Below are 17,444 nucleotides of genomic sequence, written 5' to 3'. Positions count from 1 at the left end.
AGCACAAGCTGGAATCAAGATTGCCAGGAGAAATATCAATAACCTCAGATATGCAGATGACACCACCCTTATGGCAGAAAGTGAAGAGGAACTAAAGAACTTCTTGATGAAAGTGAAAGAGGAGAGTGAAAAAGTTGGCTTAAAGCTCAACATTCAGAAAACTAAGATCATGGCATCTGGTCCCATCATCATGGCAAATAGATGGGGAAACATGGAAACAGTGTCAGACTTTATTTTTTTGGGCTCCCAAATCACTGCAGATGGTGATTGCAGCCATTAAATTCAAAGACACTCCTTCGAAGGAAAGTTATGACCAACCTAGATAGCATATTTAAAAGCAGAGACATTACTTTGCCAACAAAGGTCCGTCTAGTCAAGGCTACGGTTTTCCCAGTGGTCATGTATGGATCTGAGAGTTGGACTGTGAAGAAAGCTGAGCGCCGAGGAATTGATGCTTTTGAACTGTGGTGTTGGAGAAGACTCTTGAGCATACCCTGGACTGCAAGGAGATCCAACCAGTCCATCCAAAAGGAGATCAGTCCTGGGTGTTCATTGGAAGGACTGATGCTGAAGCTGAAACTCCAATACTTTGGCCACCTCATGTGAAGAGTTGACTCATTGGAAAAGACCCTGATGCTGGAAGGGATTGGGGGCAGGAGGAGAAGGGGACGACAGAGGATGAGATGTTTGGATGGTATCACCGACTGGATGGACGTGGGTTTGAGTTATCTCTGGGAGTTGGTGATCGACAGGCAGGCCTGGCTTGCTGCAGTTCATGGGGTCGCAAAGAGTCGGACACGACTGAGCGACTGAACTGAACTGACTCCATTTGTCATCAGCAGGTTAGTGGTACACATTTCTTCATTATAGAGTATGCTGCTTTTGACTTTAAAATTTTCTTCTGAACCCCTGACACCTAGTCTACAAGTTTTATGCTGCCTGGTGAATATTTTATCTACCAGATGGTGTTCACAATAAGTTTTGTTTTTCTCAAATGACCCTAAAGGTTTCTTGGGTGAAACTTTGGTGTGCTAACATGGAACTGAAATATAATGAAACTCAAGAAGTGAAGCACCAACATTACACATAGGTTCAAGGGAAGCGATGAAAACTCTTGCATCGATGACCAAGGCTGAGACGGTGCGGCAGTGGCAACTGTATCACTCCCGCCCCCTGCTGGCCACCCTCGGATGATGCCATTCATTGTAAGGTGCTGTAGTAGCAGGGGTTTCCCACGTGGCTCAGGGGTAGAGCACATGCCTGGCAATGCAGGGACTGCAGGAGATGCAGGTGTGATCCCTGGGTTGGGAGGATCCCCGGTGAAGGAAATGGCAGCCTACTCCAGTATTCTTGCCTGGGAAATCCCATGGACAGCAGAGCCTGCCGGGCTATAACACATAGGGTTGCAAAGAGTCAGACACGACAGAGCAGGCCATGAGCACACTGTGAGCACGTGTGGAATTCTCCCGGCAAGGATACTTGAGTGGGTAGCCAGTCCCTTCCGCAGGGGATCTTCTCGACCCAGGCATAGAATCCGGGGTCTCCTGAATTGCTGGCAGATTCTTTACCGTCGGAACCACTAGGGAAGCTCAGTGTAACTACACATATCTAAATTCCAGACATGTGAAAATAAGTGCATCTTTTGAATGAAGGAATCAGTAAAAGAATGGTCCAACTGTTCTAAAGAAGCCAGCCTGCATCTCCTGTGAGATGTAAGTCTCACTGGTGGATGTGGAGATGTGCCACCATCCAGAGAGATCAAACCAGAACTTCTCATTGATTTTCTTCCTCTTGATTCTGGCAATCATTCCTTGATTGAATGACTATTACTAAAGTTTAGGAACTTTCTAAAGGAGAATTAAAAAACCTAAAAGGAAGGCCAAACCTGTCATTGGAATCCCTATAGACCAATTAATGAAAAGCAATTCACACTAAAGCATGTGTGGGTTCAATAAAAATGTACTGAACTTTAAAGTTAATGGAGCAAAAACTAAGATCAGAGCCTCCATTTCTTCATAAGAACAGTTTCCTAAGTCATTTAATTAATGCTTTATCCTAGGGGGGAAAAGTTAGTCCCAGTGTTGTAGTGGCAAGAGATTTAGCAAATGAGACACACACGCAGAAGACACCAGCATCCTCAAAGACTTGGTCTTAGCGTTACATCTCTGGAATTAAAGAAGAGCTTATATAGACATGTTTTAACATCACATATATCCTTGATGCAAATTTTCCAAGAAGGAGACCTTTCTTCCCTATACTCTATAATTAAAACTCAATTGAATATGATAACTTAATCTTTTTGTGACATCGAAAATCCCATTAATTCTCTAAGATGCCTCCAATCATTTGTCAAATACCATGATGTTTTAGAGAAACAGAGATGAGTAACACATACCCGTCTTTAGTGAGCTCATAGGGTTCTTGGAGAGACCGATGGACCAATGGTTATAGTATAAAGTAGGAATTCTAATAAAAGAGATTTAGTGAGTAGGTACTGAAATCACAAAAAGGTTATGGATTAGGAAAATAAACCACACATTCCATAGGGTTGCAAAGAGTTGGACACAGCAGAAGCAACTTAGCACAGATGCTCTCACAGACTGTGTAAGTAAAAAAATAATAAAGCTAACTTCAAACCTCAATGGCTTAACACGACAAATGTTTACTGCTCATTCAAGCTATGTCTTATACATCTCTGGGCAAATCACCAGGGCAAACTGGATTCAGAAACTGAGGTGGCTGAGATCCTGTGGTTAAGACATCTCAACACTAGACCATTTTAGTTGCATGGTGGGTAAAGGGGATGGGTGACCCCATGGCCTGCAGCACACCAGGCTTCCCTGTCCTTCACTATCTCCCGGAGTTTGCTCACACCCATGTCCATTGAGTTAATGATGCTATTCAACCATCTCATCCATCTTGTCCCCTTCTCCTCCCGCCTTCAATCTTTCCGGCATCAGGGTCTTTTCCAATGAGTCAGCACTTCACATCAGGTGGCCAAACTATTGGGGCTTCAGCTTCAGCATCAGTCCTTCCAATGAATATTCAGGGAATGATGTCTCACGTGGCCCCACCTAATTGCAAGGGCAAAGGTAAATACAAGGGAGGAGGTGGAAATTAAAAGACGCTTGCTCCTTGGAAGAAAAGTTATGACCAACCTAGACAGCATATTAAAAAGAGGAGACATTACTTTGTCAACAAAGGTCTGTCTAGTCACAGCTATGGTTTTTCCAGTAGTCATGTATGGATGTGAGAGTTGGACCATAAAGAAGGCTGAGAGCCAAAGAATTGATGCTTTCAAACTGTAGTACTGGAGAAGACTCTTGAGAGTCCCTTGGACTGTAAGGAGATCAAACTAGTCTATCTTAAAGGAAATCAATCCTGCATAGTCATTGGAAGGACTGATGCTGAAGCTGAAACTCCAATGCTTTGGTCACCTGATGCAAAGAGCTGACTTATTGGAAAAGACCCTGATTTGGGGAAAGTTTGAGGGCAGGAGAAAAAGTGGGTGACAAAGGATGAGATGGTTGGATGCCATCATCAATTCAATGGACATGAATTTAAGCAAACTTCGGGAGATAGTGAAGGACAGGAGGCTGGTGTGCTGCAGTCCATGGGGTTGCAGAGTTGGACACAGTTTAGCGACTGAACAACAAACAACAAAATTGGAGACTGAACACTTAATCTCTTCTTTTTCTTGTGGCTGTTTTAACTTGTCACTTAAAAGACTTCCTTAACTTTATCTTGTACTCTTTTGTGACCTAACATACTTATCTTTCCAATGTTGCAGGGTTTTAATTTTTTTCAAACCCCTTTCATCTTTGCCTGCAAGTTCTCAAATTATCCCTGAGATCCTTTCTTTGTAGCATCTGGACAGCCAACAAACATTTTGTTTTCTAACTTCTTCCCCTTGATACTGTTGGGAAATACAATTAAAAACAAAATCTTCTTCCAATCTAGAAATCCTCTCCACAAAAGTAATAAAGAAAACACCCTTGTTATTGTTTTCATGTTAAACCAGAATATGATACACATCTCAGGCAATCTGCTGAGAGATGGCAAAGATAAAAAGACATCTCTCCCTTTTCAGAGTCAAAAGCAGATATAAGGTGCTATGTACATGTTCTCAAGATAAACAACACTGGTCTCAAGGTATGAGAGGACTCGACAGCACTATTTTCCAGACAGAGTTCATCATAGGTTCACCTGGTAACTGTAGTGACAACCCAGACTAGCTAACTGGCTTTATCTAGAGGAAAAACAAGCTTTTCACGCCTTTATGAGAGAATGGAGTTTTGCAATGTGGAGTCAAGTGCCAAGGCAGTAAGGCTCCTCCCCTCCCACAGCGACTGGGGGTTAGGGGTTCTCTTCTTTCATGTTTAACTTTCAAAGACCTGGCTCCTGAGTCCTTGAAATAAAGGCACTCCTGGTTCTTAAAGCTGACAAAAACCTATTTTGTTTTCAGGAGGATTTATATACATTTCAAAGAGAGCAATCTTAGGGCTTCCCTAGTAGTTCAGACAGTAGGAGAGACCCGGGTTCGATCCCTAGGTTGGGATGATCCCCTGGAGGAGAAAATGACATCTCATTCCAGTATTCTTGCCTGTGAAACCCCACGGACAGAGGAGCCTGGCAGGCTGCAGTCCATGGGATCGCAGAGGCCGACACGACTGAGTGACTTAGCACCTCTTCAGAGAGGGAGGAAAGTACTTATAATTTTACATTTTCTAAAGTAAATGTTCTAAGAAAAGGGGAGGGGACAGCAATCTTTCCCTCATTTTTAACAGAGAATGAAGCCTCTTAACTTTTAGGTTGTTTTTATTTTTTTTTGAGGAACTGCCATACTGCTTTCCACAGGGGCTCTACAAACCTTACATTCCCACCAATAGTGCACAGGGCTTTCAAGTTTTCTACAACCTCACTAACACATTACTATTGTTGTGATTATTTTTATTTTGATTGTAGCCCTCCTACTTGTGTGAGGAGGCATCTCATCATAGTTTGCATTTTCCTAAAAGCTAGTAATGTTGAGCATCTTTTCCCTGTTTGCATATCTTCTTTGGAGAAATGCCTACTTAAGTCCTTTTGTGCATTTTTGTGTGTGTTGTTTGTTTTTTGTTGTTATGAATTTTTTGAAGTTCTCTCTATACTCAAAACATTAAACTCTTATCAGATATAAGACTTGTAAGTATTTTCTCCCATTTTGCGAGTTGCCTCTTTACTCTGTTGATATTGTCTTTTGAGGTACAAATTCCTTAAATTGTTAATACGTTTCAATTTGTCTCTTTTTCCTTTTGCTGCTTTTTGTTCAAGGAATCACTGCCAAATCTGAAGCTGTAAAGTTCTGCTCTGTATTTTCTTCTAGGAGTTTTATAGTTTTATATGTTAAATGTAGCTCTTCAATTTGTTTTAACTTAACATTTGTGATACACAGTGGTGGGCCAACTTCATCCTTTTGCATGTGGATATACAGTTTTTCCAGCTATTTGTTGAAAAGACTTTCACCATTGAATGGTCTTGGCAGCCTTGCCAAAAATCATTTGAGCATATATGTCTCTTTCCTTTTTTAAAATTCATTTTAAAATTAAAACATTTCTACCTAGTAGCATTCACTCTTTGCGCTAGACAGTTCTCTGGGGTTTGACAGATGTATAGAATGAAATATCCACCACCACCATCAGGATAAATACTAGCTCCGCCATCCCCCTGCCATTGCCCTTCTGTCCTTTCCTCATCAGGCCCTCCCTCTGCACAGCCCCCACTCCATGGCGATCACTGGTCTCCCTCCCGACCTTGTAGCTCTATCCACCATGTACGTGGCATCATAGAGTATGCTGTTTGCTGGATCTGGCCTCTCACTTAGAACAAGGCATCTTTGATGGACTCATTATGTATGTCATTCACTCCTTTTTGATGCTGAGTAACCGGTCCATCCTAAAGGAGATTGGTCCTGGGTGTTCACTGGAAGGACTGATGCTGAAGCTGAAACTCTAATACTTTGGCCACCTGATGTGAAGAGCTGACTCATTTGAAAAGACCCTGATGCTGGGAAAGATTGAAGGCAGGAGGAGAAGGGGACGACAGAGGATGAGATGGTTGGATGGCATCACCGATTCGATGGACATGAGTTTGAGTAAACTCTGGGAGTTGGTGATGGACAGGGAGGCCTGGTGTGCTGGGGTTCATGGGGTCGCAAAGAGTTGGACATGACTGAGCAACTGAACTAAACTGATCTGAGCTCTCTATAGACTTATCATAGTTTGTTTATCCATTCAGTGAAGGATATTTGGTTTATCTAGTTTTGGTCAATGATGAATAAAATGGCTAGCAACATACACGTACAGGTTTTGGTATGAGCATGTATTGTTATTTTTCGCAAGGAAATACCAAGAAGTAGGACCCTGGATCAGATCTTCAGGCAATGTTGAGGTTTCTTTTAAAAACCTCAAATTTTCTTTCCAAACTACTGTAGCATGCTCCATTCCCACCAAAGCTGTACATGTTCCAACTGCTGTGCATCCTTGTCTGCATTTGGTATTGTCAGGTTTTCCTTTTTAACTTTAGCCACTATAATAGATATACAGTTGTATCTCATTGTAGTTTTAATTTTCATTTCCCTACTGAATAATTGGAGAAGGAACTGGCAACCCACTCCAGTAGTTTAGACTGGAGAATCCCATGGACAGAGGAGTCTGGTGGGCTAGAGTTCAGCGGGGGGGGTCGCAAAAAGTCAGACACGACTGAGCAATTAACACACACACACAGTGAACAATTAGGTTCGGCATCTTTTAGCGTAATTATTGATCAGTCATATGTGTTTTTTGGTGAAGTATCTGCCTACATTTTTTGCCTGTTTTTAAAGTTGGGTTGCATTTTTTTCTTATTTTTGAGTTGGAAATTCATCATATGTTTTGGATACAAGTGCACTGTCTAACATGTGACTTCGGAATATCTTCTCTAGGTTGGTGTCTGGCTTTTCAGCCCCTTAAAAGCGTCTCTTGCAGAGACAAGTCTTTAATTTTGATACAGTCTTTTGAGGGGAGAGTAATCATGCTTTGGTATCCTATTTAAAAACTCTCTGCCTTACCTATATTTTAACTGAGTGGTCATACATTAGAGGAGGAAGGTTTCTCTCTGCATGACTGATGGAAAAGCTTTAAGGACAGAACAAGCCTCTACGACATCAGGGGATCCTTGATTATAGCATTCAGAGAATTTGCTTCCATTCACCATCTTCCTGTGGAAACCGTATGGCTTTTTATTTCCAATTGTTACAAATCTGTAACCAGATTGTCCCCAGGCTTCTCAATAGAGACAATACTATCAGAGTTTAGTGAGATATATATTTTAAGCACTGATTGTTATATTAAGTGTTTTGCTGAATAGGGAGGTTATGTTTTGAACAATAACTTTATAAAAATGGATTTGGGGATCGCTTGAATGTTATTCCACATGACTTTGAGCTCATCCTGATTTTTGCTTACAATATTTATGAGGTTTCATGAAGTGAAAAAGCCCCACCAGCAAATTAAAAAAATGGTTTTAAAAAAAAATGGTTTTATCTTCCACAGGGTAAAACTGCACATTATCATGACTCCCATGACATCCTCTGCAGGTCTGGATACCTTGTTTTGACTTTTTGATTAAACAAGCTTGCACGGTAAACCGGGTTGCTTTTCACTTTTAAAGTGCTCTTTTATGGTTAACTAGCAATTATGGGAGAAATATCAATAACCTCAGATATGCAGATGACACCACCCTTATGGCAGAAAGTGAAGAGGAACTAAAAAGCCACTTGATGAAAGTGAAAGAGGAGAGTGAAAAAGTTGGCTTAAAGCTTAACATTCAGAATATTAAGATCTTGGCATCTGGTCCCTTCACTTCATGGCAAATAGATGGGGGGACAGTGGAAACAGTGTCAGACTTTATTTTTTTGGGCTCCAAAATCACTGCAGATGGTGATTGTAGCCATGAAATTCAAAGACACTCCTTCGAAGGAAAGTTATGACCAACCTAGATAGCATATTTAAAAGCAGAGACATTACTTTGCCAACATAGGTCCACCTGGTCAAGGCTATGGTTTTTCCAGTAGTCATGTATGGATGTGAGAGTTGGACTGTGAAGAAAGCGGAGTGCTGAAAAATGGATGCTTTTGAACTGTGGTGTTGGAGAAGACTCTTGCGCGTCCCTTGGACTGCAAGGAGATCCAACCAGTCCATCCTAAAGGAGATCAGTCTTGGGTGTTCATTGGAAGGACTGATATTGAAGCTGAAACTCCAGTACTTTGGCCACCTGATGCAAAGGGTTGACTCATTGGAAAAGACCCTGATGCTGGGAGGGATTGGGGGCAGGAGGAGAAGGGGATGACAGAGGATGAGATGGCTGGATGGCATCACCGACTCGATGGACATGAGTTTGAGTAAACTCCGGGAGTTGGTGATGGACAGGGAGGCCTGGCATGCTGCGATTCATGGGGTCGCAGAGAGTAGGACACGACTGAGTGACTGAACTGAACTGAACTGAGCAATTACTCTAAGCAGGCAGGAGGCTGTGACTTCATTTCCCCAGGCCATGCCCCTCCTCGTGAGGACAGCTCCCAGCGAAAGCTCCCTGGTCCTCCTCTCCAGTCCTCACCCACATGGGTGTATGATTACAACTGTCTGATGCGTGAGGTGTGCTCCTCCAGGAAGAATGATCTTGCTCCATTCCTACCGTGCATGCTTATATTTTACTGGTACAGCAGAATTTAAGATTCATTTTAGAAAAAGCTCGTCAGTAGGGAGCCCTTCTGCTGCAGCCCACGAGCCCGGAGCCTGGGCTCTGCAACGAAAGTCACTGCTATACGCGACGCCCGTACACTGCCGCCACAGGCGCCCCCGCTCACCGCACCCGGAGACAGCGCAGGCAGCAAGGGCCCAGCGCGGCCAAGCAAATGAGCAAAGTTGTACAGAGCCTGTCAGTGGAAGAAACCTAGTTCAACACCCAGTTTTATTACTTTCCAGTACATGCGGCAGTACAAGCAAATGGCTAGAGACTGCCTCCAAATGCTGTGCCCCGTGCAGAGAGGAACGAAATAAAACCCAGAAGATGGAGATCCGGAGCTCGTCTACTGCATTGACAGCACAAAACCGACTCGCCGGCTTCTCCTTTAAACTGTCCCATGTCATCACCCACGCCCCCGACACCCCTTCTCCCAGTCCTGACTCGGGGAGCTGGGTCCAACACGGACAAACCCTTCTGCTCTTGGTTACCTTTAGCAAGAGTGAGATCTTTTGGAGTTTATAAAACAGATGCACAGAGCAATGGTCAATATTGCAAGAGCAAGGGACACCCAAAACTCAGAGAAAGAAAAACATACAAATGAACAGTAACCACAAGGACAAACCTCCAAACATAAAGAAACAAAGGAGAAAAGAAAAAAAATTAACAAGATATCCAAGTCCTCTCTTAAAATAGAAACATCTTGAATCATCTTTTTAATGCCTGTAGTTATGGGGTCAAGAACGCTCTTTGCACCATTAGAGGGTGTGTGAATTGAAATTGCTTTGAAAGCAATTTGCTATACTGTGAAGAACCTTGAAAACGTTCACAGCTTTTGACCCAGGAATTCTGCTTTAAAAAGGCTCTGCTAAGAAAATAATCAGATATTTGCACATCTTTTCACAGATGGTCAGTGTGGCTTTATTTATGATAGTTCATTTTGGGAACACCCTAATGTTAAATTAATGACAGTACAGCCATATGTTCAGATACCATATGGTCACAAAAATCTTGACTTTATAGGAGATTACTTCTCAATATAATATTAAATGAAAATATGCTGATTTTAAAATACATTGGAAGGAAGTGCAGGAAAATATTAAAAGCATTTTCTCAAGATGCAGAAATAGTAAGTGATTTTAAGCTTTTCTTTCCAACTACTCCCTCAAAAGCCTGGCTTGACTTTTAAAATCAGATGACATAAAGTATTTTTAAAAAAATATTCATGTATTTCTTTGGTTGTGTCGGGATCTTTGGTTACAGTGTGCTGGCTCTCTATCCGTGGTGCGTGTGGCTCAGTAGTTGTGGCAAGCAGGCTCAGCTGCCCCATGACATGTGGGATACTTGTTCCCTGACCAGGCATCGAACCTGCGCCCCCCACCATGCATGGTGGAGCTAGTGGTAAAGAACCCGCCTGCCAATGCAGGAGACATAAGAGACGCGGGTTTGATCCTGAGTCGGGAAGGTCCTCTGGAGGAGGGCATGGCAACCCACCCCAGTATTCTTGCCTGGAGAACCCCAGGGACACAGGAACTTGGCGGGCTACAGTCCACAGAGGCGCAGAGAGTCGGACACCACTGAAGCGACTTAGCCTGCAGACCACTAAGGAAGTTCCAGTGTCAAGTGTTAAAACATCTCAATACTAAGGACACAGGGAGACCTACAAGGAAAACGTAAAAAGTGCAAGGCCTGCCTCAGGCTACAGGAACAGACTTCTGCCCTTACTGTACATACCCAGGAATCAAGGCCCGCTGTCACGCACAGCTTCAAGAGCCACCCTCAAAGCCCCGTCCAGAAATGCTCACAGCTCTCTCCCCTCCCTTGGACTCATTCCTCTCAGGCGAAGTGATTTGTTGTAAAAGTGACAAATGCTCACTGTCAAACCTCAAACAGTGTAAAAGCACATAAAAGAAGAAGAGTAAATGCCCCCACTTTTTTCCATGTTGGAAACACTGAGGGATACTTTGCATATAACGATGGACACTGATACTGAGTAAACAGCTCCATGGCTCTCGACCAATGTCAGGATCCAGGGCACAGTCTCCACCCCCACAGGTCCTGTGTGTCCCCTGGAGTCCGTTCTCTCCTGACCTGAGGCAACCATTCATTGGATTTATGTTGCTATAAATCAGTTTTGTCTGTTGCAGGATTCCCTACCAATGTTACAACAATGTTTTTGAGATTCATCCATGCTGTGTGTGTCATGGTGGGTAGAATTCTGTTGCATAACTATCTTAATTTGTCTACTCAGTCACATGGTGACTTCATAATTACCCTATAAGGCCACCGATTCATTTTTAGAATGTGATAAATCATATACCCAAGTGTGAATACATTAAATACTTCTTATATAGAATCCCCAAACCTAAGTCTTATTTTGGACGAGTGACAACAGTATCACAAAGGGGTCACAACATAATGACCTGATACAATTGATTGAAGCTCATGTCTAAATCATATCTGTGAATAATGATTGTGAAGCAAGCATTCATTTTAGACATTTATGGATTCCAACCATATGCTGTGATCAAGAAACCAGTGTATCTGTCTTGACATACTTCATTTAAAATCTGAGTCACACATTCCATAAATTATGGATTTGCCAACTTTCTTTTCAGTCATTCTGAATTAATATCAATATTTATACTTGACTAATGCTATTAACATAAACATCTGGATAAATGAATATTTCATTAAATTATCTCAAACCTAAAAAGTAATATTTAAGCAATTTTATATAAGACTCCTTTCAACATTTTTTCCTTTAAAAAAAAAAATCCACAAAAGTAATGCCAGCAAGGACATGTTGACTTTTACGGAAATCCTACTGCACCAAAAATATAGGAGGATGTACCCAAAATAGAATACTGTAATAATTTCACAAATATATTGCATGATAAAAAATAATTATGAAACTACTTTGATGCCAGCACAAGAGACTGAAGTTATTTTGGAGTAATTAACCTGCCATAGAGTTAACACAGTTTCATCCAGATTATCAACAAGGATCTGAAGAAATCATATATTTGGTGACCTTTAATGAAGTGAGCCTTTATGAAAACAACCATCTACCTGAGCACAAAATCTTGGTCCCAGGCCCCTCCTTCACATCGCTTCTGCCCTCAGAGCTTACCTGCCCGACTCAAACGTGAACCACGTCGAGTCCCGCCCGTATCTCCTCAGTGAGCTGAGGGGCCACATCACCAGCTTGACCTTGGCGTTGTGGATATCCCAGAGATAGATATTCTCATGCGTAATCTGCATTGTGCATTCACCATAAATGTCCAGATTTGGTGTAGGCATAAGGTACACATTGAATCGTTCTGCAAAGAAACAAGGGATGGAGACAATGCAGTGAAGAGAGGTGTGACTTTTACAGCAGCACGATCTAAACCTGTATACCCACCTACAGCTTGCAGAAAGCCTACAGCCCGCAGAAAGGGTCACGGTGTTCCTTGGTAACACCGACACACACTGTGAAATACTCTTTTCCCATTCTGTGGGAAAAGTGGTTAACGTAGTCTTAATCACTAAGTCATTCTCTCATTCTTCAACTTCTTGTGCCTGCGTCCTGTGTGTGTGCGTGCGCGCGTGTGTGCACACGCGTGCATGTGTGTGCATGCATGAGTGCACTCAGTTGTGCCTAACTCTTTGAGACCCCATGGACTGTAGCCCACCAGGCTCCTTGTCCATGGGATTTCCTGGGCAAGAATACTGGAATTGTCATTTCCTTCTCTACGCATCCTCTGTGGTGTGGATTAAATGGTTAAATTGTACCATGGGAAAATAAGGGCAAAAAGCTAATTGGAGTCTCTGCCCAAATGGTGTTACTGTCTGCTTCTTCACACAATCTTAAGTGGATGTCATATAAACAATTCCGGGGAGGAATGCCTTATCTAATTTACACAAGAACTTACTCAATTTTACCTCTGCGGCATGAAGTGTTTAATGCCCACTCAGACTGACTCTCCAAGCACAGAGTACTCATGATCAAATTCAGCATATGATAAATGCAGATATTCATGACTGCCTTCTGCAGAACTTCAGCCATTGTTTCGGTAAGCAAAATAAAACCACATAATGCTTTCATTCCTGGATATTTTGTAGATGAAAATCTATTAGGCAATGATTCCAAACCCTTTATAAATATTTGTGTATGTCAAGCACCACTGCAAAATTCTGCAGCCCTCGATCCCCATTTAAATGCATTAGATATACTTTATTTTGAAAGATAAGGTTAGTTGCTAAGTTCCAGGAAGTAAAAAAACTTGCTATGACCTACAAAGTGTCTTTATAAAATATCCCTAATTCCTAGCACCTTATCTTTGGTGTATAGTAAGTGATCAATAAATATTAGTTTACTAATATTTGAATGAACTAATAAAATGTTAACTAATAAAATGAGTGAAAAATATATCCCATGATGAAATAAATATATCCCTGTCAATCTTAAAGAAAAATCAACCCTGAATATTCACTGAAAGGACTGATACTGCAGAGGAAGCTCCAATACTTTGGCCACCTGATGCAAAGAGCTAACTCCTTGGAAAAGATCCTGATGCTGGGAAAGACTAAAGGCAGGAGGAGAAGGAGAACAGAGGATGAGACAGTTGAATGGCATCACTGACTCAATGGACATGCGTTTGAGCAAACTCAGGGAGATATAGAAAGACAGGGAAGCCTGGTGTGCTGTAGTCCATGGGGTCTCAAAGAGTCAGACACGACTTGGCGACTAAACAACAATATGACAAATATCAGGGCTTCTCAGGTGGCTCAGTGGTAAAGAATCCGCCTGCCAATGCAGGAGATGCAGGTTCAATCTCTGGATCGGGAAGATCCCCTGGAGTAGGAAATGGCAACTCACTTCAACATTCCTGCCTGGGAAATTCCATGGATAGAGGAGCCTGGCAGGCTAGAGTCCTTGGAGTCGCAAAGAGTCAGACATAACTGAGTGACTAAACAACAGCGATGAAGATGGGCTGCTAGAACTGAGGAATTACAAAAAAATGAGTCATGACAACAAAAAGTTTAAGAATTACTGGCAGATGCATCTTAGTGAGTTTGAATTTAATTGTGAACAGTGCTTTAAAGGCAGAGCTGTTGCATGAATTATTTGGAGAGGCATAATCATGCAGCTGCAGGTGGTCAAGGACTGAGATATCTAGGAATATGCTGCCATCCACCAGGATGCTATGGTCTTAAACACTGTATGTTTGCTGGTCCTCAGCTGCAACTGTCTATATAATGGAAAGAATCACTCCTGTTGCAGGTATTTTGTAAAGCAAAGACTTTCTGGTGCCAAGTTGGTTATATTTAACTTAAGCACAGTAGTTTGAAATTTAGTAAGCATATGGGCACTATTTATGTTCAAGTGTCTAAATATTTGGGGACTAAAAATAATGATTCAGTATTTTACTTAGATTGTTGACCCATGAAAGTATTATAGATATAGATTTCATATAAAATTATTTGAAATGATTAAAATATAATCATTTCAAATAATTGCAATTATTTCCTAAAGAAAAAGGCAAAATGAGGTAAGTTCTATAGCTGAGAAATGAGGAAAGAACATTGTCCCATCAGTTATCTTCAATGACAGCCTGTATATGTATCTACATGTTGTTACTGTTGTTCTGTCACTATGTTGTGCCTGACTCTTTGCGACCTCACGGACTACCGCATGCCAGGCTTCCTTGTCCTCCACCTTCTCCCAAACTTTTCTCAAACTCATGTCCATTGAGTCGGTGATGCCATCCAACTATCACATCCTCAGTTGTCCCCTTCTCTTTTGCCTTCAGTCTTTCCCAGCATCAGGGTCTTCTCCAATGAGTCAGTTCTTCGCATCAGGAAGTACTGGAGCTTCCGCTTCAGCATCAGTCCTTCCAATGAATATTTAGGACTGATTTCCTTTACAGTTGACTGGTTTGATTTCCTTGCTGTCCAAGGGACTCTCAATAGTCTTCTCCAGAACCACAATTTGAAAGCATCAGTTCTTTGGTGCTCAGCCTTCTTTATAGTCCAGCTCTCACATCTGTATATGACTACTGGAAAAACCATAGCTTTGACTAGACAGACCTTTGTCAGCAAAGTGATGTCTCTGTTTTTTAATATGCTCTCTAGGTTTGTCATGGCTTTTCTTCCAAGGAGCAAGTAAGTGTCTTTTAAGTTCATGGCTGCAGTCACCGTCTGCAGTGACTTTAGCGCCCAAGAAAATAAAATCTGTCACTGTTTCCATTCTTTTTTCCCATCTATTTGCCATGAAGTGATGGGGTTGGATGCCATGATCTTAGTTTTCTGAATGCTGAGTTTCAAGCCAACTTTTTCATGAATGATATCTGCCTGCAATTTTCTTACACTGACTTTTTCTGGCTTCAGTATCTGGTTATAGTGGCTTCATAAAATGGATTGTGAAATAATTCCTCCTCTTCTGCTTTCTGAAAAAGTTTGCAAAGGACTAACATTATTTCTCCTTTAAATAGAATTCAAGAGTGCACAGTATGTGACTGGAGTTTGTGTATGGGATGTTGTACATTTTTCATTTTAATTTCTCGAATGTAAACAGGGATTTTAGGTTTTCTATTTTTTTCTTGAATTGTTTGGGTAATTTGAATCTCTATTAAGTAATAAAAGTTTTATTTACAAAGTCTATAATCAGAGATAATATTGTCCATTTTTCTTTAATGGCAGATGGAAATTAAAAACATTTTCCCCCATTTTCTGCTCTGGTTTTAACATTTATTATAATCTGAGCTCTGAGAATGTTATTACTACAAGTAGGATTTTAAACTATGCTCAAAGAAAAATGCAGAACTTTACAAAATATATTTTAAAAGTGAGAGGCTGAAAATTAACAATCTAAACATCCACCTTTAAGATTTGAAAAAGAATCCTGCAATTAAACAAAATGGTGGAGCAGCTAACAGTAGTTAGACATAGTGAGTGAGAGCAGAAATTAATACACTTTAAATAATACTGAAAAAAGGCTTAATAAATAAGTTAATATCTGATGATGCTGATTAAGAGGGAAAAAAGCCATAAATAACCCACAGGAGGTAAAAAAGGGGCTATCACTACAGTGTAGACAGATATTAAGAAGGTAATACAAGGATGTTGTTATTAAATTTATGTCAGTAATTTTGAAACTTTGTAAGAAATGCAAGAAACTTTGCAAGAAATCATTCAATCATTTTAGGAATGATTTTCCTAAAATCATTGGTAGGTGTTCTGAGGCTAATTATAATCAATAGTTTATTACCCTGAGTTTTCAAACTTTAGTGTGCATTAGGGTTCCTGGGGTTATTAAAATACAGACATCTGGCCCCACATCCCAGAGATATTTACTTTAAAGGTGTGGGTGGGGCCCAGAATTCTCCTGTTTAACATGCACTTGATGTGAATGAATTGAAGACATTCACAATATGCTAGAGAAATACTGACTTTCCTGGTAAGATGTTGTGCTACTTGCTTTACATGTGGTATTTAATCCTTACTACCATCCCGTGGGATGTGTGCCAACAGTATCGTCCTCAAGAGCAGGAATCTGAGATTTAGAGTATTTTAGTCCCTTGACCCTGGCCCCAGAGCTCATGAGAAGTGGACAAGAACTTGATGATGTACTAAGCTTGGCCACTTATGTTCCTCAGGCTAAGGGTCTGACTTGCAAGCTTTACACTATAGTTCTACTGTAGCAGGAAAATAACGAATCATCAAAAGTTGGATATATCCAAAATGATATTAGTGAATACTGAGATTTCTTTTCTTTTCTCTTTTTTGTGTGTGGGTATATTTGTGCTTGTTTTCTGTGAAATGAGGAGTCATTTAACCTGGTTTCTCATCATAGTTCAATCTATCAAGCTTTCTTTATATGACCAAAAGCACAGCATGCTTATGACTGATTCACATTGATGTATGACAGAAACCAACACAATACTGTAAAGCAATCATCCTCCAATTAAAAATGAATAAATTAATTTTTAAAACATTTAAGAAACATAGAAAAATAAACAATGATTGATACACCTTGTGGGTATGAGCTTGTCTGGCTTACTACTCTGTGAGCTTCTTAAAAGTAATGGCCCTACTTTGTAAGAAGGGAATGGCAACCCACTCCAGTGTTCTCGCCTGGAGAATCCCATGGACAGAGGAGCCTGGCGGGCTACAGTCCATGGGGTCGCGAGAGTCGGACACAACTTGGTGACTAAACCATCACCACATTTCCTCAGCTTAGTTCTCACACAGCATGGCCTCAAAAATCTTTGATGAATGAATAATGAATGAGTGAATGACATACAAGGGTGTCTGAGTGGAATGTAGGGAGCATGGTTGCTAGGGTAACCCAAGTAAATAATTTATAAACAACACTGGAATACTGTTTTGCTCCCAGAGAAAGGTTATGGCTAAAAGTAGGAATTCATGAGAATTCTAGCCCATTTCTAAGCAGGGACTCTTGGTCCTGGGAAAAAACCAAACCCTCAAATCTGACTCCAAATTAACCAGATGACAAAGTCTGAGGTCACTTCTCCATGTTGTTCTGGAGGGTGATCTCTTGCATGAATAGCAAAACAGATCCTTGAATCCACTTGCAACTGTAATAGCAGGAACTTCGTACAAGTGGCTGGCTTCTTGGTTGTGATGCTTACCTCTGCTATTAGTGATTAATACATTGCATTTGTTTCCTAGGATTG

General features: G+C 41.2%; 1 protein-coding gene across 1 annotated transcript in view; it reads right to left on the bottom strand.

Annotated features, from left to right (window-relative positions):
• DOK6 (docking protein 6) overlaps positions 1-17,444 on the bottom strand; it is a 385,596-nt gene that overhangs the window by 141,662 nt on the left and 226,490 nt on the right. The window contains exon 5 of the mRNA XM_070452939.1: positions 11,894-12,083. Within this exon, the coding sequence (XP_070309040.1) occupies positions 11,894-12,083 (190 nt within the window). The remainder of the gene's footprint in view (positions 1-11,893; positions 12,084-17,444) is intronic.

This window comes from Odocoileus virginianus, chromosome 22 (genome assembly GCF_023699985.2).
Source record: "Odocoileus virginianus isolate 20LAN1187 ecotype Illinois chromosome 22, Ovbor_1.2, whole genome shotgun sequence".
Lineage (NCBI taxonomy): Eukaryota > Metazoa > Chordata > Mammalia > Artiodactyla > Cervidae > Odocoileus > Odocoileus virginianus.
This window is presented reverse-complemented; position numbering and strand designations above follow the sequence as displayed.